The sequence below is a fragment of the Mangifera indica genome, chromosome 13 (assembly GCF_011075055.1).
Source record: "Mangifera indica cultivar Alphonso chromosome 13, CATAS_Mindica_2.1, whole genome shotgun sequence".
Lineage (NCBI taxonomy): Eukaryota > Viridiplantae > Streptophyta > Magnoliopsida > Sapindales > Anacardiaceae > Mangifera > Mangifera indica.
In genome coordinates, this window is record NC_058149.1 from 11,034,112 (window position 1) to 11,057,284 (window position 23,173).

At 34.6% G+C, this 23,173-nt stretch overlaps 4 protein-coding genes and 3 non-coding genes across 10 annotated transcripts; 1 reads left to right on the forward strand and 6 right to left on the reverse strand.

Annotated features, from left to right (window-relative positions):
- Positions 1 to 1,446: 1,446 nt before the first annotated feature.
- On the reverse strand, positions 1,447 to 9,066 carry LOC123194602 (zinc protease PQQL-like). Of its 2 annotated transcripts, none has more exons than XM_044607885.1 (21): positions 8,644 to 9,066; positions 8,285 to 8,531; positions 8,071 to 8,196; positions 7,394 to 7,531; positions 7,166 to 7,300; positions 6,777 to 7,034; positions 6,540 to 6,677; positions 6,379 to 6,448; positions 6,063 to 6,276; positions 5,411 to 5,516; positions 5,093 to 5,326; positions 4,465 to 4,629; positions 4,233 to 4,382; positions 4,060 to 4,151; positions 3,854 to 3,935; positions 3,658 to 3,741; positions 3,460 to 3,576; positions 3,248 to 3,358; positions 2,983 to 3,063; positions 2,038 to 2,232; positions 1,447 to 1,815 (listed from the first exon to the last, which is right to left on the reverse strand). In XM_044607885.1, the coding sequence occupies exons 1-21, from the start codon at positions 8,859 to 8,861 to the stop codon at positions 1,753 to 1,755; spliced, it is 3,024 nt and encodes a 1,007-aa protein (XP_044463820.1). In that variant the 5' UTR covers positions 8,862 to 9,066; the 3' UTR covers positions 1,447 to 1,752. The 2 variants fall into 2 exon arrangements, with proteins under 2 accessions (XP_044463820.1, XP_044463819.1); XM_044607884.1 differs by having other exon boundaries at positions 1,447 to 1,793; positions 8,644 to 9,064.
- Positions 9,067 to 11,860: 2,794 nt separating this feature from the next.
- Positions 11,861 to 15,146, forward strand: LOC123194863. 2 transcript variants are annotated; one of them, XM_044608339.1, is made up of 7 exons: positions 11,861 to 12,338; positions 12,422 to 12,507; positions 13,591 to 13,669; positions 13,777 to 13,836; positions 13,976 to 14,097; positions 14,251 to 14,322; positions 14,435 to 14,680. In XM_044608339.1, exons 1-7 carry the CDS (start codon positions 12,024 to 12,026, stop codon positions 14,445 to 14,447), a joined length of 747 nt encoding a protein of 248 aa, XP_044464274.1. In that variant the 5' UTR covers positions 11,861 to 12,023; the 3' UTR covers positions 14,448 to 14,680. The 2 variants fall into 2 exon arrangements, with proteins under 2 accessions (XP_044464274.1, XP_044464273.1); XM_044608338.1 differs by lacking the exon at positions 14,435 to 14,680 and adding an exon at positions 14,752 to 15,146 and having other exon boundaries at positions 11,866 to 12,338.
- A 546-nt stretch (positions 15,147 to 15,692) lies between these two features.
- LOC123194862 (histone acetyltransferase type B catalytic subunit-like) lies at positions 15,693 to 19,668 on the reverse strand. Of its 2 annotated transcripts, XM_044608336.1 has the most exons (10): positions 19,442 to 19,668; positions 19,300 to 19,341; positions 18,446 to 18,555; positions 18,196 to 18,264; positions 18,024 to 18,062; positions 17,869 to 17,945; positions 17,669 to 17,756; positions 16,934 to 17,015; positions 16,645 to 16,805; positions 15,693 to 16,487 (listed from the first exon to the last, which is right to left on the reverse strand). In XM_044608336.1, the coding sequence occupies exons 1-10, from the start codon at positions 19,518 to 19,520 to the stop codon at positions 15,846 to 15,848; spliced, it is 1,389 nt and encodes a 462-aa protein (XP_044464271.1). In that variant the 5' UTR covers positions 19,521 to 19,668; the 3' UTR covers positions 15,693 to 15,845. The 2 variants fall into 2 exon arrangements, with proteins under 2 accessions (XP_044464271.1, XP_044464272.1); XM_044608337.1 differs by lacking the exon at positions 18,196 to 18,264.
- Positions 19,669 to 21,124: 1,456 nt separating this feature from the next.
- LOC123194864 (60S ribosomal protein L28-2-like) lies at positions 21,125 to 23,168 on the reverse strand. Its single transcript, XM_044608340.1, has 4 exons — positions 23,014 to 23,168; positions 22,716 to 22,885; positions 22,465 to 22,628; positions 21,125 to 21,469 (listed from the first exon to the last, which is right to left on the reverse strand). The coding sequence occupies exons 2-4, from the start codon at positions 22,861 to 22,863 to the stop codon at positions 21,329 to 21,331; spliced, it is 453 nt and encodes a 150-aa protein (XP_044464275.1). The 5' UTR covers positions 22,864 to 22,885; positions 23,014 to 23,168; the 3' UTR covers positions 21,125 to 21,328.
- Positions 21,758 to 21,849, reverse strand: LOC123195365. The gene has a single exon (XR_006497434.1). It is a non-coding gene; the product is annotated as a small nucleolar RNA R24 (small nucleolar RNA).
- LOC123195366 lies at positions 22,042 to 22,127 on the reverse strand. The gene has a single exon (XR_006497435.1). It is a non-coding gene; the product is annotated as a small nucleolar RNA R24 (small nucleolar RNA).
- LOC123195367 lies at positions 22,176 to 22,266 on the reverse strand. The gene has a single exon (XR_006497436.1). It is a non-coding gene; the product is annotated as a small nucleolar RNA R24 (small nucleolar RNA).
- Positions 23,169 to 23,173: the final 5 nt, after the last annotated feature.

A 23,173-nucleotide genomic window follows, 5' to 3' on the forward strand; every position in this document is an offset into this window, starting at 1 on the left:
TTGTTTGGAATCCCACCCACGCAATAACGACTGGATTCAAACCGAATCTATTTGAATTCGAACTCAAATTTGATTTGAATGAGTTCAAAACGCGCTAGTTCTATATAAACTTGTTCGAATTCAAGTTTACGCTCAAGTTCGAACTATTTGTTGAATTTATCTATTAAAAATTTTAATACAAAACGATATCATTTTGAATAACATGTATTAAAACGACATCATTTTAATAATTAAATAGTTAAAAACTTGAGTTTAAAATAAATCAAACTGAATTTGAATTGAGTTTGAGTTTAATTTTTATGAACTCGATAAACTCAAACTCTACTGTATATAAATTAAAGTGAATTTAAACTCAAATTTAATTCGATTCAAATTTACTCTTACATGTAACGAAGGAATGGAAGATACCATTTGTTCGTCAATCAAGGGATCAAGTTTTTAATTTTTACCCTAGTAATTGCAACTTAAGTTTTTCCAATATTTATGTTATAATTTAATTAAAATAAATCTTAAATTACTAATATAACCTTTCCTTCCAACAATAATTACATCAAATCATGAATCATAATAATACAATTTAACTATACTTTCCTGTAAAATAAGTGTTATACATGACTAACGACCAATTACAGAGCAATACTCAAAAAATATCTCTTGTTTATCGGATAACAATGAATGTGGGTTGACATTCCATATTGTCACATGATACATTTGTTCATCAGTGTGTCACTTAGATAATATAAATATTGTGTCGTATCAAAATATTTTAAAATATGGATGACTATACATTAAAAAAATGTGACAGTGTCATTGGTTTTTGATATATTCTATCCGAGGATCAAATCCCATGGTCTGTTGTATATTTCATTTTCCCGTAATTCTCAGTTTTTAAAACACATTCTCACTTTTCAATGAAAGAGAATTCTAATCGTGCGAGAGTCAATTTTGAATATAAGAAGAAGAGTTCTGGCAATCCAACCGAAGAATTCTACTATAAATCCTCTAATTAGGTGAACAGGTAAGTAGAAGAGTGAAAAATTTTGCTACAACTCTTCTAACTATGCAAGAAGTCAACGGCTCTTCGTCTTCATCTTCTTCGACAACAACTTTATCGACTTCAAAGTAAGAAAAAGCAATGACAGAGAAAGAAGACGGGTTGAAGATGATTTCAGTTGGAGTTCAATTGTCAAAGAAGGAAAAGAAAAAATGAAATCCTATGAGAAAAACGGTAAATTTTCAATTTTCTAAACTAAATTAGAAAAAGATTTCATATCTTTGTTTATCTAGAATAAGAAAAATGAAGTGAACACCCAAATATATTAAAGTAAGAGGAAACAATGGCACCACATCAATGGTATGGTCACTAGACCTAGGTTTTAACTGTTTGATATTATCAATTTAGTTTGGAAGAATGATCTAATTTAAATAAAAAAATTTTATTTCCCAAAAAAAAAAAAGTATGGCCTTCCTATTCCAAGTTCAAATATTCCCTACAATCAGCAGTGTTTATAGTCTCTTCACTGCTTCAATTATAAGTACACTTCCCCATAAATCGCATGTTTATGATCAATTATACACAGCTTTCAAAAAAAGAACATAAGATCAAAAACGAAATATACAACGATGTGAAAAAGTTCTTCTTAGGGATTGGGGAACAGCAACCGGTTCTTTATTTTTTTTCTGAAGTATGTTTTGCCCTGCTTGAAAAAGGCCTCCTACCATTTTGAGCTTCTCCGAGAAGATCTCCACAGACTAAGAGCTACAATCGACAAAGCAGCAACGCCTGCCAAAATCTGCCACAACCAACAACACTACCTAATTTAGCAGAGTAAAGAAATATCATAAGATTCTGTCATACCTTATTTTTGCAAAGGAAGGGAAAAAATGATCAATGCTATGTACACGTATAATCACACAATCACTCTATCATATGATAACACATCATCTATATACTTAATTGTGGATTTAAAAGTGTGTGTACATATGCTTCTTCATCATGTGGTAGAATACTGAAGGTGAAACAGGCAGACAACTAACCTTTGGATCTGTAAAATTAATGGTTCGAGTAGATTGAAATAATGATCCAGGTAACTTAAATAGAGATGTCTGAGGCATCAGAATCACTACTGTGTACTGTTTTTTGCAAGGATAAGGTAATATTCTTTGCAATGCTGACTGCAATGTTGATGGTGTCAGAGATGTTCTGACTTTCAATCGTGCTTCATCTTGAATCTGCAACAGAAAGAAAGATCAAAACTTGATAATCACTGAAATTTAGAAAACAAAAAATTAGTTAGTTTCATGTTACTAAATCAATGAAATTGATCCATAGAATGCGATGCTTGAGTATGTTGCTGCTTTCGCAGCTTCAAAACAGAAGTCCAACAATATGAGATAGTTGAAAAGCTTGCAGCAATTTTGTTAAAGCTCTCCATTTTCTTTTCTTTTTGTCTAATGCATAACTTTAAAAGAGAAATGATAAAGGCAATAAGGTGAATGGAAATTAGGATTGTCCATTTCTGTAATTTTTGCTGCCAACGTCATTCATACGCTGAACTCTGTTCTAATTATACAAGTGTCAAAAGACGCTAGTGTTGAGAGAAGGCAAGCATTTAGAGAATATATATATATATATATCATATTTGGGTACTTCGCAAGGTAAGAAATATGGTTATATTCGAATCGAGTTTGTTTGAACTTGGTTCAAACAAATTCAAAATAAGTTAGGCTCAAGCGAGCTTAAACCTGAGAGTTCAATATTTTTTAGTTTGAGTTTTATGGTTATTTGATTCATAAAGTTTGTAAGTTTGAAAAATTTAATATGAATTGAATAAAATAATATCGTTTTGATCAATATATATCAAAATGATACCGTTTTAGTATCAAATTAAACTTAAAACTTAATTTAAACTCGATTTTTCTTAAGTGAGCTCAAGTTCGAGGTCCACTTAATTCTGAGTTTAGGCAGTAAGAGACATCAACCTCAAAAGAAGTGCCAACGTTTCCAGAGTATATTCTTGACTGGTAACCGCTTAGAATTCTGTCCATCCAGTCGTAGTTGTCCTGAAAGTTCAGTAGCAGTCAACAACACGAATTAATGGCACAGAATAACATTCGTTTCTCAAGTCAATGAAACTAATTGGGTTGAAATGGTAGATGTAAGGTTCAAGCGGTCCTCTTTCCTTTATCACTTGCATTTGACAACCAAAAGAGAATAATAGACAAAAAAAAAAGGGAAAATTTTGACCTCCAACCCATTTTCATGGGCTCTTTGCTCCAGTTCAAGTATGGTTGAAACATCCTGATCTGAAGGCCCCTCCTCTTGAAGATGTAAGATTTCATCCAGGGCAAGATCAATCTGTAGATAGATATTGTACAACCAAAAACTGAGCAAATAGACTAATTGGCTACAATCACATTAGCATTAAAGTCGAAAAATGTGCAACTATAAACACTTACTAGCTTTGGAGAGATTTCTGGATCACAAGAAAAATTAATGCTAATATCACCACACGCATCACCCGTTCTTGAATGTGTGTTACCACCAAGGAAAACTGAAACACTGGCAGAATAGATCTGAAGAAAGAAGAACATTAAACAGATCTAGGCCAAAGAAGCAGAAAATTAATAAGAACAGAATGCAAGCGACACTCATACCTTCCCATGTTTGAAACGAAGCACCTGCATCATCTTTGTTTCAAGAAATTTGCTCAGGAACCCAACATAGTTAATCTCTTCCACCTGCAATTTAATTTTTTCAACAGAAATTCATCAGCAAGCAACACCCATGAAAGACCACTGGATGTTACATGATATCATTCATTAATTGATAGATCAAAGGACAGCCAGAAACCATTGTTCCATTCTTCAGCTCAACAGGAAAGCATAGTTGAACAGAACATTGTGCATCAACCATGGGGCTGCGGACCACTTCCCTGCAAGTATACCCAATGCATTAGAGATTTATGAATTGCAACAGAAAAAATGAACATATTGCAGTAAATTAACTAAAATAATCCTAAAATTGTCTAACCCTCTTGTAAAGTATAGACCACTCACCTAATTATGGAGGTTGGAAAGGTAAGAGGTAAGCCTTTGAGTTTATCACGGTTAAAATAGAGAACAGCTTCAGGAGGCTTTGGGATCCCACCCTGCATGGAAAATCACACCCCAGATTAACATGAATTTCAAAAATTCTAGGCATAGGTAGGTTAGCAGAAGTTTCATCTTACCAGATATTGCAATATCAGAGGAATTGCAATTGTAGGATCAATGTTGCCAACAATCACAACAGTGAAAGTTGATGGATCCTTAAAACAACTGTTGAAATAGTCACAAGCTTTTATAGGATCAACTTTTTGAAGGTCGCTAATTCGAAGGGACTGCATTGTCAGACCAAAAACCCACATAAGGAGGGATCCATCATTAAGCATCAGTGAGTTTAAAACAGAAAATGATGTATACCCTAAAAAAGTATGAATTTCCATAGTTGATCTCCTTAACCCGATTTGCAAATGCAGTGTATGGATCTCTGTCTTGAGCATGAATTGCTTCTTCTGCCATTTGCATCACTGTTTTGACTTCTTCTTCTCCCGGTGTTACATTTGTTGTGAATAGTTGATATACAAGCTGCCAATACAATCATAATTAAGAACTGACAGATACAGTTGGAATCTTCAAAAAAATATAACACAGGCATTGAACAAGCATTTAGCATATTAGATTAGATTATTCCAGAATAGGAGATTTCCAATGAGACAAGACTGCAGTGATTGCTTCAAGCTAGGTAGTACATTAAAAAAATAAAATATCGACTCAACGATTAATTATAACAAATTTTGTACATTCTAAATGATTTTCGGACAACAAATGTGGAGTGGCAAAGCACAAGAGATGTTAGGTTCTTGATTGTAATTGATATCCACTAAATGAAATATTCAATTTCATCTATACAAATTCCATTTATTTTAACCCAATTCAACAATCGCAACAGAAAATAAATATTGGTATGTTACAATCTTTTAGAGTGTCAACTTCAAAAAGAATACTACGATAAAGAAAAGTTAAATGTGGTAAATCCAGAAAGGCAAACCTGCAATGCTGTTTCCAGGTCTGAGGGTGAACAATCACCAGAAAAGGTTCTCATGTATGCCCCAAGATCTGTATCAACTTCAACTCTCTTTCCAGCAAGCATATCCATCAGCACTGATGGTCTATGACCAAAAACACTGATTTCTCCAGCAATAGTTGATCCCATTGAGCACGAAAAGTACTCACTTTCTGGGAGTTCAGATAAACCTCCATATGAAAAACCCGTAAAAAGAACCTGTTGAAAGAAAGAGTTGATAAAAGTTTGCTTGACTCATGTACTGACACTAGTCAAGGATAGGAAACTTGCATGACCCTCTACCTGGTCATTAAGAAAGTCAGTGCATTTATAGCAAACTCGCATGCCATTTGATAAAATCAACTCAGTAGCCCCAATATTCTGATATTCAAACTGTTGTTCAATATTCCTGAAGCAAAATATTTGACCTAGCTTAGAAACATGTAAATCAAATCATACAAGATGGCTCGCAAACTGATTATCTGGACCAGTTAAGAACTCAGAAAGGAACACTCAAGGGAATAAAGTTACCAAAAATTATTTAAAGTCAAAAGAAAACCAATTGAAACAAGGAAGAATAGTTCTTTCAGATATAAGATGGATGACACATCATATTATTCCCTAGCTGAGATAATTATCCATAAACTACAATTCAAACACTGAAAATTAACTTCTCTAGCAATCACACTCATCAAGTGATAGTCAAACCCATTGCGGTTATGAGAAGAACAATCTACATTACATATAAAATACAATGATCCAATAGATTTTATGATATATTGCCTAGATTTCATTATACTGAATCATGCAGCATCAAAGACTCGCGAAAACAAGTAGAATCTAAATAGGTGGTTAAGCAATATGAACTGCGATGAAAATCATAATCCTAGGATTTCCGCAATGCAATGACTTAAAAAATGAACAGGTATCACTGCAGGAAAGGACCCAACTTTACCCTGGACTGGGTTTTGTACCAACAATTTCTTCCGGTATTTGTTCATCGTCCCAAGAAGAAATGCGCTTTTCATCCTCCAAATTGTTAATCTTCGACAAAATACTTTTCAAATCATCAACTTTTGCAGAAGTTCGAGGTTCAATTGTCCTTATGACACAACTGCATGACGTTCGTAAGTTCTCGGAGTATTTTGATACTTCTGACGCTGATATTTCTGTGGACATGAGACCCATTGTTGGGGCCATAAGATATTAGGTCATCCTTGATTCATTAAAGTATACTAAACAAAGTATGTTTAAAAGAGGCATTTACTTACGAGGTAGGATAGTTTTCTGGAGTCGAGCCTTGTGCTCAATCCCAATAACAAGTCCATTGCGGAGGAAATGCTGCAAAATGGAATATAAAGAACTATTTTGCAGGCCCAAAGAGAAGTTTCTTATAAGTAACTGGAGAGTCAAAAGAAATCTGCTAAAATACCTGTACAAGTTCATCTCTCAAGCTTGTTGATTGCATTTGATCACGTTCGAGATAGGCGGATTCGATTCCAGACATCAGTGATGCTCGAACTACAGCTACTTCACGTTCTGAAAACCCATGTAATCGCACCCTTGCAACCTAACAAAAAATGCATTTGCAACCATGTGTTAGTGTGCATGAGAATGTGCGTAAGATAGAGAGAGGCAACTTAGTTATAAGATTAAGAGAAAAGCACACCTCAATGAGCACCGACTCCAGGGCCTTCAAAGTCCCTCTTTCTTTACAGGCTGCAGATATAATGCAAGTCTTTAATGGGCGAACTGGATCATCAGCACTCGCTGAACATGAGAAAAAGGGGGGATCCTTTCTGCAAGATATTTTGAAGAACCTCTGATTTAAAGCATGTAGGAACATGGACTCTGTGAGCATTTCCTTATAGTCTTTTACTGTCTGCAACTCATTCACTGCCATCTTATAGCTAATCATCACTGCAGACTGGTAAGATCACGATTTAAAATGATAATGTTAGAATATGAAAAATTTCCAATGAAACTCTATAAAACTTCCACATGTTGTTAATTGGTAAATGTTATCATAAAAAATTATAAGATTTGAATTATACTAACCCCAGCAGCTTCAGACTCAACAAAATTTGAAAAATGGGGCTCCTGATGAGATGGAACTGGAAATATCTGTATAACTGGAGGATCAGTTGCTGAATTTTTCTGCCCGAAGTGAGTCTTTATCAACTCCACTACACTCTGCAGAAAAAAGAGATAAAAGAGAGAAGCAGAAATCTTGATTATCGTTCATACTTGTAGCCCAAATGGAATCAACATAGGACAAATACAAACCTCTGTATCAGGAAAGTCTCCAACTGCAATCACTGCCATGTTATGTAAATGGTACCACTTGTGGTAAAAATTTTTCAGAGTCTCAGAAGAAACTGTCCTAATTACCTTCTCTAATCCAATGGGTAAGCGCTCAGCATACTGCAGAAAAAATAAACATAAAATGTCCTTAAATTATGAATGATAGTCAAAAGACAAATCAAACTTATTTCTTACACTATTTGAAAAAATGTCGAACTCACTTAAAACATGAGCCAAACTAAACAATTCTCCCACTTATAACCAGAGTAATATTCCTATAGTAGATGTCTGATGTTCAAAAGGCAAAACAAAAATACTCCAATCACATCCTTCCCCCTTGTTTCCTGGTATACACATATTATGTTCTCCCACACACCATGTCATCACAGCCACAATATAGATGCTGCTAAAGTCTTTTAATTGTTTGTAAATGTCAAAAGGCAACATTTGGAATGTAGTTTGCACTATGTAAATCCATACAAGAGATGATTGGCCACAAGATTAAAAAAGCATGATCAAGTTAAGAAGGAAAGACACCTTTAATTGTGTTATATACCACTACAGAATACAAGTGATATCTACAAGAAGAGCCTAACTAATATGTCATAAAGTAACTAATAAATGACAACCAGTGAAAAGGTTGAAACCAATGGTAGCACCTTTGATCCTTCAGTCATTAGGGCCCAATGTGCATCCTGCATCCTTCCAGTAGCATTTCGGTTCCCCCTGTACTCTTCCATTACAGCTCCTCTTTCTTTTTCCAAGTCATCTTTTGAGACTCGGACCTGTGATTGCATAAATAATTAGATTGCATAAATAATTATCCTAAAAGCACACAATATCAGCACAACTAAACAAGGAGTTATTTGGTACCTCTGTACTGAATTCTGCCAAGATTGAAATGGCCTGAGATAATAGTTCGGGCTTGTCAACAGGAACAAACAACTCATATACAGTATCATCAGCAGTTGTTACTGCATTCTGGCAGGGACCAAATTCTGCTCCAATACTTTCTACAAATTTGACAATGTCATGATTTGTGTATTTCTTAGTGGCATTAAAAGCAAGATGCTCAACTATGTGAGCAACTCCTCGCTCATCCTCCTCTTCTAGAATTGAGCTGCCAAGAACCCAATAAGTTTATCCCTTAACATTGTTTTGTTACAACTGAATTGAATAAAACCAAATACAATTAAGAAATCAGAAATGTAAGTGGCGAAAAAAGTGCATACCCGACTTTGACAGCAAGAGCAAGAGCAGCTCTCATTCTGGGCTTAGAGTTACGACGAACGTAGTAAGAGAGGCCATTGTGAAGCCTGCCATAGTCCACCCCATAGGGTTGTTGGCTGAGAAATTCATCCAAGTCCACACTCACCAACTTAAGTGACCTGAAGGTCCTGAACCTCTGCTTCTTCATGCTCTGAGACCCCTCTCCCGCTATTAGTTCCATCTTCCTCAATCTTTACTACTCCTTCTCTCAACACAAATCAGGGCAGATTTTGTGTGAGTATCCAACCAAAAAGTCAATCACAATTGTGAATGGGTAGTCTACCATTTGCCCGTCAATGAAGGTGTGCGTGACCAAGTATTTGTAACTAAAGTTTTTGCAATAATTGTGGGTAAACACCAACAAGCAAGAAGCATCTCTTGTCCGCCAGACAACAGGGTATGTGGGTACACATTCTATATCGTTCACATGGCACACTTATTCATAAGTGTGTCGCGTGAACAATATGGAAATTATGGCACGGTAAAAAGCTTTAAAGAGTGAATGATTTTGCATCAGAGAGTGCACGATTGTGTCATCGGGTTTTGACAGATTCTATTTGGGTATCACGTTTCATGGCATGTAGTATATTTCATTAGCCCATAATTATCAGTTTTTAAAACACATTTTTATCCTCTGAGGAGAGGGATTTTCAGTCGTATGAGAGTCAATTCTGACATAAGAAAAAGATTTTTGGTGATACAAATGAAGAATTTTATTACAAATCTTCTAGCTAGGCGAGAAGGTAAGAGGGAGGCGAATTTCTACGTACTTTTGAATTGTCTATGTTCTAATAAGTTCTGTATGGATTTGTGAGTTCTGATATTACAGTTTTGATGATAAATTGGTCTTTTATGGTTAGAAATCTAATGCAAGAGGATCCAAGATGCATGTTTTGTAAAAGATGTAAAAATAGGATGATTTGTTGATAGATAGTTATTGTTGAATACTTGGTTCTATTTGATAAAGCCTGCAGTTTGGTCTCGTAAATTTAGATGATTCGAACATTCATGTTGTGGATTTGATGTCGGAACTAAATGGTATAATTATGTTGTGATGAAAACTTGGATTATGGCTAATCCATGTACATTGATTTATGAGATGTTAGGTCAAACCTAATTTGATGTTGCTTGAGACGTTTGTTTTTTTTAATCTTGATATGTGAAAAATGTAGTGGGATCCACTTGACATTAAATGGTTAGGCAAATTTGACCAAAATTGCATGAATTCGTGAAGTTAGAAGGTGATATATGGTCATGCTAAGGACAAATATGGTTGTGCACTTTCGTAGAAATTAAGGATATATACAAGTGAATAAGTGTGCATAGGACATGTACGGTCATTCATTAATTAAAATAAAGATATTGATATCAAGAGACGATTGTATGTAGGACTCGTGCAATAGTACATGAGATGTCAGATAGATCAAATGAATGCTTGTGCAGGAGAGTGTACAACCATTCATGAATCTGAAATGATAATTGTGCCCCTAGGTCGTGCATAGAGTTTCCATAGATTATGACATTTGATGTTATCTACAAAAACATGTATTTGAGATATATTGTCAAAAAGACTATTGTAAGGGGTTTTTATAACATAGGTTTATACCTATAAGAGAGAAGGACTATTTTCCACCTAACTTTTGATGCGTTTTCAAAATGTCACCCACGACAAATGAAAATCCATTTTTTTCACCCATGACCAAACTGTCGTTCAATTTTTTAGTTAGGGACAGGGGCAAAATCGTCATTTACTATTTAAAACCTTAAAATTTTAAAATTTTTCCGTTTCCCCCCTCCAGGTCTTAAAAATAATAACTAACCCATCCTCAAAGTTTGAAAAGTTTAGATTTCACCTCTAGGGTTTACTTCCTTCTTCAGCCACCACCGACGACCGATGCAATAGATCAATCTCCCATCTCTGACTACAAAGGACGGCGAAGGACGACCCTTCGTCGCCCAGATTTGAATGACGAAACGTCGTCCAGATCTGGAAGAACAGACGAAGAGTCGTCCTTCGTCGTTTGGGTGGAGCGACGAAGAGAGACCTCTTCGTTGCACAGTGGTGTGACGAAGAGATCTCTGTCTCTTCGTCGCACCGTGTGACAAGGAGATAAAAATCTCTTCATCGCACCACTGTCGTCACATCAGAAGAAGGAGGAGGCCGGTGATGATGTCGGAGACTACGTCGGGAGATGAAGTTGAAAAATGGGGATGAAACTGCTAGTTTTGAAAGTTATGGGAGGTGGCTGTATTTTAAAAAATATGGAAACCCTAGGTTTGGGGGTGAAAATGTTAGTTTTCAAAGTTTAAAAACTTTAGGTAAGGTGAAATGTTAGTTTCTAAAACTTAAGGGGGGTGAATAGTAAAACCCTCACATCAATTTTGGGATGAATTTTACAAACTAAATTAAGGGGTATTTTTGTCATTTCATCTAACAAAGGTAAAATGGACATTTTACCCTTATACAAACAGATATCATCCATATTAACGGCTCATGGGTGAAAAAAGTAGATTTTCATCTGTCGTGGGGGACATTTTGAAAACGCATCAAAAGTTAGGTGGGAAATAGCCCTTCTCCCTACCTATAAATAAGGTTATGAGATAGTTTGTCGATTGGTGTCTACTATTGAATAGGTCAAGACTGATGGTATATCGATTGATGTTTAAAGTAAAACATATCAGGATTGGAATGTCTATCGATTAGTATTTATAATAAGTTTTACTAAGATCATAAGCTTATCAATTAGAAACCACAGTAAGACAAATCAAGACATAGATAGTATTTGAGATTAAGTCACATGATTAAAGTGTCGAAAACTTATTTTAACCTAATCTGATTGATAAAGAATGAAATAAAGAAGAACAATCCAAGAGCTTACTTCCATCGTTGATATTTACATATTTATTACACATGCTAGCATTACATGTCATCTAAAATATGAACTTTAAATGACGCAGAGAATTTGAATAGGAATGCGAGATAAATTGAAAGGGGAATTATGAGATTTGATTATTTGTAAAATATATTCTTCCATATCTTATCATGTCTTCATCCTTGTTTTCGTAGGCTTGTTCATGTAAGGCTCCTACTTATGTTCATAATTTACTGACAACAGATTGTAATTAATTATAGTTTATAATTATAATTAGTGTATTTATGGAATTACTCCTAATTTGCATGACTCATTCTTAATGATAAGGGATTAAGAATGACCACCAAACAAAACTGATGGCCTTAGGATATAGCAGACCCTCCTTAAAACCCTTTCAGTGTGCATGATTTACGAGAAAACCACTTGTTCAGAATCCGAATCCTAAAACCTCCTATCCTTTCATCACTACAATGCTTATCCTGCACACCTACGCACCGCCTCTTCCATTCACCCAGATATCCAACTCCTCCACCTACCATTTGGCGCCATTTCCGGCTGTTAAGGTTTCTATACCGAACATCATTGGACCCAGGACCTCATTTTTTATTATGAAGGCTAAAAAATTGCAGAGAGAGGTTGATAAAGATGAGGAAAAAGAAGAGGCTGAAAAGGCGTCGCGTGGAAGAACTAGAGGGAAAGAACAAGAGAAAGATTACGATAGAGACCCTGAATTCGCGGAGATTTTGGGAAGTTGTCTGGACGACCCGCAAAAAGCGCGATCCAAAGTGAGTTGTTAATTCTATGGATTTTGTTGCTTTTCAAGTTTTCTTTTGCTTACAGTATGGAATTAATCCTGAGTTCTATTTAGATGGAGGATAGACTGAAGAAGAAGAGGGACAAAATATTGCATGCAAAGACTGGCGCAGGGACTCCTGTGAAAGTGACTTTCAACAAGTATGTTTATGGTTCAAGACATTTGCGCTTTTGTTTGCCCTTGGCTATAGGAATTTTGAAATGCTTTTTTCAATCTTCCTAGTTAATTTTGGCTTTAGAAGATATCGTATGCTCACTTTATTATCTTTGAGTTTAGTGGGTTGCATAAACACCAAAGCTTATTGGTAATCAAACAAAGAGGAATAAAATGTGGAAGTGCTCAAACTTGAAAACATTAGTTGTGTGATATCTTTGATTGTGCTTGATTGTTTCAAAGGGAGTCATTTGAAATTGTTTTGACTTATACACTTGTCGGAGTTCATAAAATGCAATAATTCCATTTTTCAAAATGAGCTTGTCTAATATCACTGAAGCTTCACATACCTTATGGACCCGTATTATTAATTTTCAAATGGAGTCTGAAATCTATAAATTGGTTTTTGAGGCGGCATTGGAAGTGGGAGGAGGTGTAAAGAAAAAATTACCTTGTTTCATGTTGTAAATTCGCATATTGATGCTTATGGTAAGCTGTTTTCCATGATAGAGAGACTACATATGGAATTGCAGGGAATCATCTTTCTCAATAGTCTTCAAAAAGTTATGATCAGTCAAGTCACGATGCTTTCTATCAAGTTTAAGAAAACCACAGATTAACAACACCCAAATCTGAGTCTGTTTTTCTAAATATAAAATTCAAAGTAAACTATGTGGCATACGCAACTGAAATTAACTGAGCTGATCTTACTTGTTTATGAGTATATTCCTCTTGAGGTTGATGTAGAGTTAATTAGAAGTAATCAGTTGTAGCTTGGTGATAAATTTACTTGGTACATTTCCTCACCTCACATCTTTGTTTGACTGAAAGCACATGTTAGCTGATTCTCAATTTCCTTGAGTGGCCAAAAACTCTTGTTGTTCTTTCTCATCTTCTCTATCTTATGATAAATTAGGTTATTTTGTATTCCAAAGCCTGGAGTAATTGCAAGTTTTTATCATCCTGTGATTAAATTGCTTTCATTTCCTGTTTCTGATATATGCTAAGTTTCTGTCGGATTTTTTTCATTAATTCTATTGTTTTGTTCATTTGCTGTTATGTATTGCCAGATTTGATTTCTCAAACTCATATATATGGTTTGAATTCCACAATATTCCGTTGGAAAAAGATATTTCCTTAATTTGTGATGTAAGTAACTTATCTTAAACACAACAAAAAATGATATTCACAGTTGAAATGCAGCAATTCATTATTGAAAACATATTTTGATGATATTACTGGTTTGGACTTTGCAGGCAATTCGAGCATGGCATATCATTGGGCGTCTTGGTGGATGCAATTCCATGAATATGCAAGTAATTTTCCTTTTACTCATTTGAACTGCAAATAGGGGCTTTTAATGCCATAATCCTGTAGCAAAAAACCATTGAAATATTTGGTTTAGCTTTTTGAATATATACATATATAAATCTTAATGCTTATGCATCATTGCAGTTATCACAATCTCCAATGGATAAAAGACCAAGTTACGACTATATTGGGGGAGCCAATGTTACACCATCCACATTTTACAATATTGGGGATCTTGAGATTCAAGAAAACTTAGCACGTATATGGTACGGAGCTTGTTCGGAGGTCTAGTAAATGTGTTCAAGTATCTTTTTCTTTCCATTTCCATAGGATGCTCAGATTTTATGTTCCCATGCTTTTATTTTATTTAAGATTGGATGATACAAATATTCATGCTAATGATGTGATCGAATAAACAGGGTGGATATTGGGGCCCCTGAACCTCTGCTTCTGGATGTTTTGATTAATGCCTTGACACAGATAAGCTCTGAGTAAGCTCCACATCTCTGTTTCCCTAGATTATTATTATTTATTTTAACCTCCAGAAATCTGTAGCCATATTCTTTATCTGAATTAAACATTTGCATGCGTGAATTTTTGAAGTCACTACAAATGAAAAGTGGCTCACTATGGGCTTGTCTGTGAGGATACTATCTGAAGACTGCCACAGTACATTGTGCCAACTGGTTCCATTAGCAACAATTAGTCGTATATGTATGTAAACACTACACCGGTAGCTGGGATTTGCTTTTTCTAGTTCATGTTCTTTTAGCTTCTTAAGCGATCTTGATGTCACTTATCAAAACTATGTTTCTGATTGTCTAGTTCATTAGTTTTCATTTAACCTAATTTGTGTACATGCAGCTTTGCTTTCTAAATTTGTCTGTTGACTGTCAGACATTTGATATTTTATTTGACAGCCATGTTGGAATAAAGCAACTGGTGTTTGGTGGATCTGAATTTGAGAATTGGAAGGAGAACTTGACATCAGAAGATGCAGGGTGCAGTATTCACAAGATTTAGGGTTCTTGTCTCAACAACGTAGCTCTTACCCAATTTTCCTGGTATGAAATCGAAGTAGTTGTAGTAGAATAGGCTCACAGTTCCGGATGTCTTCCATTATGAAGCTCATTGCAATATAATTATGACCATAGAGAGAAAAACCAAAACTTTTTGTATTTGTTTGTATTTCACTAGCAAACATTGTCACATTGACACACGGCCGTGAAATTAAGGAGTCACTGTCTGAAAACAATAATTGTTAACACTATAAATGACTTTATGATTAAAAGGGTCTTGCGGATGAGGAAGAGAATCAGTAAAAGCTATAACATTTTAAGGCTGAACAAAGCACTGGTATAATTGCAGTGAAGATAATGCAACCAAGAAAATTTAAAGGCTGGTCGGTTTGTGATTTTGCATTTGAATGCAGTACGTACCATGAAAGATTTCTTAAAACATGAGGATGATCAAGTCTGATATATACAAGATTTTGGCAAGATGTCACTAAATTCCATACAATTTATACCAATCCACCGGCCATCAAATTCTAGTTATAAGATTTAATCTGTAACCATGAATGTAGATATATTTATACTATTATCGACTAAGATTGAACAATCTGTTTAAGAAAGATAAGCAGGATCAAGAGAGCCGATCAAAAGTCTCAGAATGGCCAAAAGAAGGGAGCGCTTACATGAGAGCTGGTGATATGAACAATAAAAACTCACTACCCACCTGCAACTGCCTGTTATCTGCTTTGCAAAAGCCCGACATTCCAACCACCAGCAAGTCTTTTTTTTGGAAGGAGAGCAAACTAAATAAAACCAAACATTAAACCACAGTATAGTGCAAGGTTGGATGATCGCATCAATAGTAGAGTCGGTAACTATTCTTAAAACAAGGTAGTAGTGCAAGTACAGGTTAATATTGGTCATTGTATACTTACAAAAGAGTCTTGGTTCATGTTAACCTACAAAAGGACATCAAAAGACTATCCTTTGGCAGTGGCACTTCAAGCACGGGGCAAAGACACCTTCTGTGCAATTAACTTAATCTCTCTGATCCTTTCATCAACCAACTGTTGCAGCTGTTGTTCTTGATTTGTCTGAGTATTATCCATCTGGACGTCACTAGGTTCACCACCCTTTGACCTGAATGCAACAAACGATGTCTCCTGATCATAAGCTGTAGGGACATCAATCACTCGTTTCCCAGCAGTCCCAGAATCTTTTCCTAAGATATCAGCCCTCACACGATTTGAAATGATGGTAAAGTAATCCTCAATACATTTGTCAACAGGATCGAGATTAAGATATATCAAAACCTCCCAACACCGGAGAAGCTGTTTCTTGTTGATTTTCAGTGTTTTCCGCACATCGTCTACTGCACTCAAGGGTGGCACAAATCTAGGGGCATGGATTTTCTTGGAAAGTTTTCCTTCTTTTAGACTCAAAACAGCTGATTTGATTGCATGTTGGATTGGTTCAAAGGCAAGCAGGTGTTTTATGTCAACACAAGTGCGCACATGCTGAAAGGAATCTAATGGTTCTTCAACCGTAAAGTCATAAACATTTTCAGCTATTGTAACACTGCTGAGCACCTCCACAAGGTAACTGCCATAACCCTTGCGTTGGTAAGGAGGCAATATCAAAATCTGCAATCACGGTGGTAACTCATTATCTTGCTTATGAAACATTTAATAGCAAGCAAAATAACTGAATGCTTCCGAAAAAAAAAAAAAGAGAGAGAGAGAGAGAGACCGTTTGGGCTTTTATTATCCTATCAAATAGACTGAAATAGAGAAAATGAACCTGACTGAGACGAATGCGTGTACTATCAGGATAGTGATAAAAGCGATATACTGCAGTAAAACCAAGTAGTCTATGTTGAATGTCTCCTTGCTGATCCTTCTTTTTCTGGATCAAGAGATATAACTCCCATCTTGGATCAGTAACATCAATAGGATTGCTTCCTAATTCAGATAATAAGGAATACTAGAATTAAGAGTTAAATTCAGACTGCAAATGATAGCAAGAATAAGAATATCAAAAGAATGCTATAACCATTGCTATGCTAAGCTGACACAGTTAAGAAATTTACCATCAACAAGGAGAAGAACAAGAGGTACCAAGCGACTGTAAAGGTGTCCTGTTGCCATATTGCCTACCACCATGCGAACAACCTGAAACAGATTAAGCACATCAATCGATAGCACTCATTAACAAACACACAATCCTTGCAAATGCTTATGCTGAGGGCAGAAGAAAGAGAAAATAGCTCATGTCCAGAAACAGAGCATATCCAGCCATTAAAAAGGTACAAGAAGCCAATATGCCGAAGGCTTCCATTAAAATCATTTTTCAAAAATCACTAAGATTCTTTCCCCCAACATGTATATCACATTGAGTTGTTCATCAACTACAGCATCCCACCCCAATACCTCACCTCCAAAAAGCCAAACACCATCATGAAAAGTAAAAACAAAGAAAAAGTTTTCCAGAACCTCACTTTGTGGTGATGCTTCCAGACGGGAAGGAAACTGATCACAAAAGGACAGCCGTGATCTATATAAGCGTAGCTTTGCTCCCAATTCAGTCAGTTCCAAAGCTTCTTTTGAAACTTGACATAATGGACTAAGACCACTGAATCTCCACATGGGGGAACATTGGCATTCACAGTGGAGGGAGTTTAATTATTAATCACCAATATCTTTAAAAGTGTAGAGAAATTATGAACCACTTGCAAAGTACACACATCTGGCAGTAGATGAAAAACGTCCTAGAAGTTTTCTTTTTCTCAGAATTATAAAAGTTGAAAACATATATATCAAATTACCTCCAAATCAGAAACAGCCTCTTCCAAATGACTAACATGTCCATTGGAAGCCTTCTGTTGCATCACTTCCCCAGTTGAGACAGCAGATCTGAGAATTGATATATGAGGAAATCTCAACTCACAAATAAACCAGAAAAGCCAACACCAAATGGACATAAAGATAATTGATCTTTAGGATCTAGATAAGCAAAGATCTCTACCTAATAAACTGAGCCTCCATTGAAAACGTTTGAAGGAAGTCATCTTTACTCTCAACAAGAGTCTCAGCAAAAATGCTCTGGAAAATCACTATTGTATAAAGACCCAAGGATATACGTAATCAAACAAAAGGTTTGAGTAGGAGACTGGCACATACCTGAAGGGCAGATTTCAAATCCGTAATCCCTTTGCCCCTCTAGCAACATAAAAATAAGTTTAAAAATTAAAAGAAATTTTAAAATACTATCAACAAACAAACTGAACTGAATCAGAATTCAAAAGGTAAAACAAATGTGATTATAGTTAGCCATGAATAAATTCAGACTTACATCAGATGTGCCCTTAAATGTGACATCAGCATATGAATGAAATGATATAATGCTAACCCAAACAGTTATCTACACAAAATGTATAAAAAAAGAAATCATGTTAGGAAAATTAAAATTCCTGACAGAGAATTCATCACCTCATTAAAAATTGATGCAAATGATAATTAATAAAAAAATTATTAACATCTTTATCATCCTATGCAGCATGTATAATACCGGTAAGCTTCAAGGCAAAACAAGTATTAATTACCTTCAACTCTTGGTAACCATATATTTTCCCATCTTCATCGAAAAAACTATTTAAGTCAACTGGATCAATGCAGAAACTGTCTGAAACACCCACTTCTTCTTTGCTAGACACTAAGATTTGAATAATCAAAATAAAAATGTAAGCCAATTACTTTGACAAATGAAAAGGACCATCATCAGAATATGTACAAAATTGTGATGTAAAAAACAAATTAACTCATCTTGTGCTGCTCACAAAAAAATGATTGAATTAGCAACATGAAAATGGCTAGTTGAGAACCAAGTATTAACTTAAAGTAGTGTATTTCTTTAAATCAGCATAAATTAGTGCAAAGGCGGTCCACAACTGAATTCTACAGTAGACCCATGAGTTCAACAAAAATTCACTGAATTTATGATTGGGTCCTTAATGTACTCAAATCGATCTTATTGGTGGCAAGTTATGTCACTTTTAACCCTAAAAAGCTATTCCAAGGATTAAGCTGACACCATCTTGGAAATGTTAAAGCAATGTATAAATACCCGGTAACCATAATTCTTATTGGCAGTAATTATTTCAATTAAAAAACTTTAAATCAGTTTAAACTCAACCACTCCTCAAATACATATGCATACTACCTGAGAGGAGAAACAAAGTCCCAAATAAAAAGTTAAAATTCAAATTATCTCAAAAAATAATGCGAAAACAACATTTAGAAAAAAAAAAAAAAAAAGTAAATAACTCCAAGCATGTAGCAAAATTTAAACGAAGGCGATTTAAGTGATAGGTTCAAAATCAAATGAAAATAAGAAAAAAATTACCAGGAAAACTAAAAACATGTTTATCGTCTAAACTTAATTAAATTAAAGCCTTACCCAGAAAAATTTTGATGCAGTCTTTAGCCTCAACTCCAGCATCTGAAACAGAAAAAACCAGCAGAATTTAGCTACACCTAAAAACAGTATCCTTTTGCAAATATTAAAAAATAGAGAGGAGATCGTAGACGAGTATACTAACCAACGTCAGCGATGCTGACACGCCTTCTCTTCTTGGGTTCGGCGACGGGATCGATGGACGGTTGTTTCTTCTGGCCCATATTTGGAAGAACTAGGGTTTTTGCAGAGCGGGAACGGAGAGAACTTGAGGCGGGAAATTGTACAGTACAAACAGAGATGGCTTAGAGCTAATATAACGGAGCTGTGAAAGTAACAAGTGTGCCTATCTTGAGCTCCATTATGGGCCGTTTCCTTGGTTCCGGCACAACCCATTTGTAGTTTTGACTTTTTGAGGGTTTTTTATGCACCCCTAGTAGTATTGTTTTTTTTAAAATACCCAAAATTTTCAAAAACATCATCTAAACTCCCTCTATAACAATGAGAGATTATAATAAAGAATAATATTATATGTATATATTTTTTATATATAATTTAAATATATAAATAATATATTATTATATAATTAAATATTATTTTATTTTTAATTTAAAATTATTTAATTATATATAATATATTATTTGTATATCTAAATTATATATAAAAACTATATATATAAAAAATTTAATTTTATAATAAATGGCACAGAACGAAGACAATAATTAAGAATAAACACATTTTACGTTTTTTTATATCACCAAATTTTTTGTCCACTGTTTGTAATTATTATTATCAAAAATATCATTTTCATCTTCAATCACCTTTATATGTTCACTTCATCTTCTTATCTCTCTATTTTCGCTTATCATTATCTTCATCGTATTTATCATTCTTCAATTGTATCTCAAATTTTTCACTATATTTTTCTATTTAAAGTCACATTTTTTAATTTCTATTTTGAAAGGTGGTTGTTATGTGATGATTGAGTCATGTAAGTTAGCAGAATTTCTTTGATTAATGGTTTGAAGATTATTTAAGGTTTAGTCTTAGTGGTTTTTTTCAGAAGATAAGTGGGTTTTGGCAAAAGATACAGGATTGATGTACGAAGAAAATGTTGAAGACTTTATTTCTTCTTTCCGCCGATTTATGCATTTGTTAACGTATAAATCAGTCAAAAAAATAAATTTGTAATTGATCTATGCATCAATTAATGCACAGATCAGTTGAAAGAAACAGATATATGTTGATGAATTGTCAATCTACCTTTGATTGTTCGATAATTTATCGCCGTCTAGAAAAGAGAGGGGCACCGATATGATAGTTGTCCAACTCTGATCACCAGAGGAGCAATAGCAGAACAAAATAACAAACTATAAAATAAAAATATTTATTTTTTAAACTTGGATAGAAAAAATTAATAGATTTTTAGACTTAAAAGAAAAACTGCGATAAAATTTTACTCGTAACTTAATTGATATTTTAAATAAAAATTAATTTATAAATAAGTGTTTGAATTTTTAAAAATTAAAAAATAAAACATTAAAATTACATCAAACCTTGGGTGAGAACAAATCTTTCGCTCTTATTTTTATTTTAAAATCATTCAACCACATAATAATACATATTAAATATATATTATTATATACTCAAAATGAATACGTATAATTTTATGGTACCAAATTCGAAAGATCTATTTACAAAGTTAAAAAGGAACAAAATACATTTTTTAAAACTGCACTAACAGAAAACCACTAAAACACCAAACGAGCAGAAGCAATTTCGTTGGAAAATCACTGAATCGGATTGTAAAAGAGCACACATTCTCGAATAACAAAATAAAGCACCCATTAAACTTATAACAAATATATGTCAAAAACTAGATTTTACACCCTTCCAAGCATAGTAGAAGGGGATAATCTCCCCAATACATTGTCAATGCTAACATAGAAAATAAAATAAACCATCATTTTTTAGTTCTAAAAACAAAATGGAAACCATTTGACGAACAAAACATGACATCTTCCCACTACATTCACTTCCTACCAGTGATCTTCACTGCTTGTCTGTTTCTCTTTTTGACACCAGATTTGGCAACCTTAAGGCTCCTGTTAACAGCACTAAGCCTTGCAAGGGCTGCCTTCTTTAAATCAGGCCTGTAGTAGTTATCAGCAACCTGAGATATTGGCAAACAAGAAAAAAATTAAGAAAGGCAACATAACTAGATACTAGGCAAACTAATTACAAGCACATAAAAGTCAAGTTCTTATGCAATGCAATATAATACATGAGTCATTCACACAGTGTAAACCAGAAGATAAATAAAGAAACCTACTTATCCATGTAATAGAGACACAAATCCTACTCTAAATGGAACAGTGTTAAAGACAAACATCATGTACAACAAGAGTAATTTAATAATGTGATTAAGCTAAATCACACAGTCAAAAGAATAAGTTAATAGTAAGCTCAGAAGCCAAGCGTAACAAAGTAAATTTCATTGAAGATCCACAACAAGGGAAGTCTTCTTACATGTTAACTTCTCATCATAGCTTGAAAGTTAAAATTCAGTAATCCCCAAATCCAAAGAACTCTTACATGTCAGTTAATGACCAGAAACAAAAGTAAGAAAATATATTCCAATGAAAATCCACAACAAGAGGGGTCTTCTAGCATGTTAACCTCTCCAAATGCTTGAAAGTTAAATTTTAGCAGTTCTCATAACCAAAAAAGTCCTACATGCCTTGTGAAGCTCAGAAGCCAAGCGTAACAAATTATATCTCATTGAAGATCCACAAGGGGTCTTCTTACATGTTACTTTTCTTCATAGCTTCAAAGTGAAAACTTTAGAAATCCAAAATAAATAATTTGTACAAGTGATTAAAGCTGACAAGCCAAGCGTAACAAAATATATTGCATTGAATATCACTATAAGATAAGCCTTCTTATATGTTGGCTTCTCATCATAACTCTAAATATCAATTTCAGTAAAATAAATTAAAAAGAAAACACTACAAGCAAGCCACCCATCATGTGGTTAGCTTATACAGGTTAAAAACTATATTGCATCATCAAATACACAATAAAACCAATCATTCCGCAACACATTTAATATACACAAATAATATATATAAAAATTAAAGATATTAAACAATTGAAAAGAAGAAGTACCTGATTGACAACAGCCTTTGCCATCCTAGGGAACTCCTTCCTCATGACGGATTTGTGAAGCAAGCGAGCAGGCTTGTTCTGCTTCTTGGTCTTAGTGGTAGCTAGCACCACTGACAGGTCTTTCCCACCTGGCTGAATAAATACGCTTTTGCGGTTTGCCAACCCTAAGTTCATGTAAATTAAAATTAAAATCAGCATTAAAACCTAACAATAACTATACAACGCGTTTGAACAACTAGTTGTGAGCGGACCTGAGTGCTTGTAGGAGTTGAGATTGTAGAGGTTGTTGGGTTCCTTGCTAAAGCGAACGCCTGCGGTGCCATTGCCAAATTGTTTAACCAAGAAACAGTTGTTCCTCTTCACGATCTCCCAAATCAACTGACCTGGAACTGTCGCCATTCTCTGTATTACCTTTGTTACACTACCGAACAAAAATGAAAGATCAGATATTGTTTATGGTAAATGAAATTGGAACAACATCACAGTATGAAATAGAAAATCACGAGATGGAAATTTTAATCGTGGGCAAAGAGAGAGATCGATACTTACGGTGGCTGCGAGAAGGAGAGGGTTTAGGGCTGCCAAGATTGTAGAAGCAGCTCATCTGGTGATTATATACTCATTCAAAACCCTAACCACAGTCGAGCCAGGAAAAATTTGAGGATCAAATATAAAATTTGTTGATTAAATATATTGTGAAATTCCCGAA